Genomic DNA, 1,291 nt, shown 5'->3' on the forward strand with positions numbered 1-1,291 from the left:
CATCCCCATGTGCCTTAAAATCATTTATTTGGGGGGGGGGAGAAGGGGGGTCAAAGTCAGGCTTACCTGTTCCTTGGAAATGGAAGGCAACGAAGGTCTCCTGGACGTTTTCCAGCTGCCATAATAAGCGGCAGAAGTCTCCCCCAAGGACACGCAACTGGATCGCCTCTTGGGTCGGATCCCAGGAACTCTGTGCTCGGCGCTGCCGGCCGACTTGGGATGCGAAGCCTGGAGGTGGTGGTGGTGCTGCTGTAACCCCCGACCCGAAGAGGAGCGAGAAGAGAAAAGGCAGCGCTCTCCTCCCAGCAGCGCCCACAAGCATCCCGCCGTCCCGGCGAAGCAGGAGAGCAGCGGCCTAAGGGGCGGAGGCAGAGACCCCAGGCTGGCGAGCGAGACCAGCCACACGAGGCCGGCGAACACCAGGACCAGGAGGCTGCGGCGGAGTCTGAGGCTGCGCTGCCAAAGGGTCAGGCCGGCCACGGCGCCCAGGGTGGCCAGCAACCGTCCCGCCAGCATCTGCAGTTCGGCCGGTGGCGGGCGGGGGACGCCTTCCTCCGCCTCGGCCTGGCGGGACAGCAGGAGCCACTGCAGCGCCACCGAGTCTCCCGCGTAGCAGCAAAGCGGCAGCGCCAGAAGCCACCAGGGGCCGCCGGGCTCCTCGCGGGCCAGGTAGCAGGTGAGGAAGAAGAAGGCACAGGCGAGACTGAAGAGGGGGCTCAGGCACCGGCCCAGCCCCAGCGGCGCCAACAGCCCGCTTGCTTCGGGGCTGCCGGCAGCTGCGCCCGCTTTCTTTTCGCGCTCTCCCCACAGCAAGACGCACGGCAGGAGCGCCAAGGGAGCCGCCGCCGCCGCCGCCAGACCCAAGAGCAGAGCCCGGCGAGGAGCGGCTGGGAGAGGCGCCCGAAGGTTCGGCAGGGGGCCGCTCGGGGCCAGAGGAGCCGCGCATCCCTTCGCGTAGCCGTTCCGCAGATCGGGCTCCGCAGAGCCGCGAGCCGGAGGCTGCTGGCTTAGAAGTTTGTTGAGCCCGCGGCGGAGAGAAGCGGAGGCGGCGGCTTCTTTCTCGTCCTTCATGGTGGTCGGGCGGGAAAGGCTGGAGAAGGAGGAGAAGGGGAGGGGAAGGCGGCGGAGGAGAAGAAGTAGAAGTAGAAGTAGAAGTAGAAGAAGAAGAAGAAGAAGAAGAAGAAGAAGAAGAAGAAGAAGAAGAAGAAGAAGAAGAAGAAGAAGAAGAAGAAGAAGAAGAAGAAGAAGAAGAAGAAGAAGAAGAAGAAGAAGAAGAAGAAGAAGAAGAAGA

The 1,291-nt window shown here is 63.7% G+C and overlaps 1 protein-coding gene across 1 annotated transcript; it reads right to left on the minus strand.

The window, feature by feature from the left end:
- Positions 1-66: 66 nt before the first annotated feature.
- On the minus strand, positions 67-1,071 carry LOC114923880 (cGMP-inhibited 3',5'-cyclic phosphodiesterase B-like; the record flags this gene model as incomplete). The annotated part of the gene is made up of 1 exon (XM_029287202.1): positions 67-1,071. A coding segment is annotated over exon 1 (1,005 nt), but the record flags the coding sequence as incomplete, so codon positions are not given.
- Positions 1,072-1,291: the final 220 nt, after the last annotated feature.

This window comes from Protobothrops mucrosquamatus, unplaced genomic scaffold (assembly GCF_001527695.2).
Source record: "Protobothrops mucrosquamatus isolate PMUCROS unplaced genomic scaffold, P.Mucros_1.0 scaffold39542, whole genome shotgun sequence".
Classification (NCBI taxonomy): domain Eukaryota; kingdom Metazoa; phylum Chordata; class Lepidosauria; order Squamata; family Viperidae; genus Protobothrops; species Protobothrops mucrosquamatus.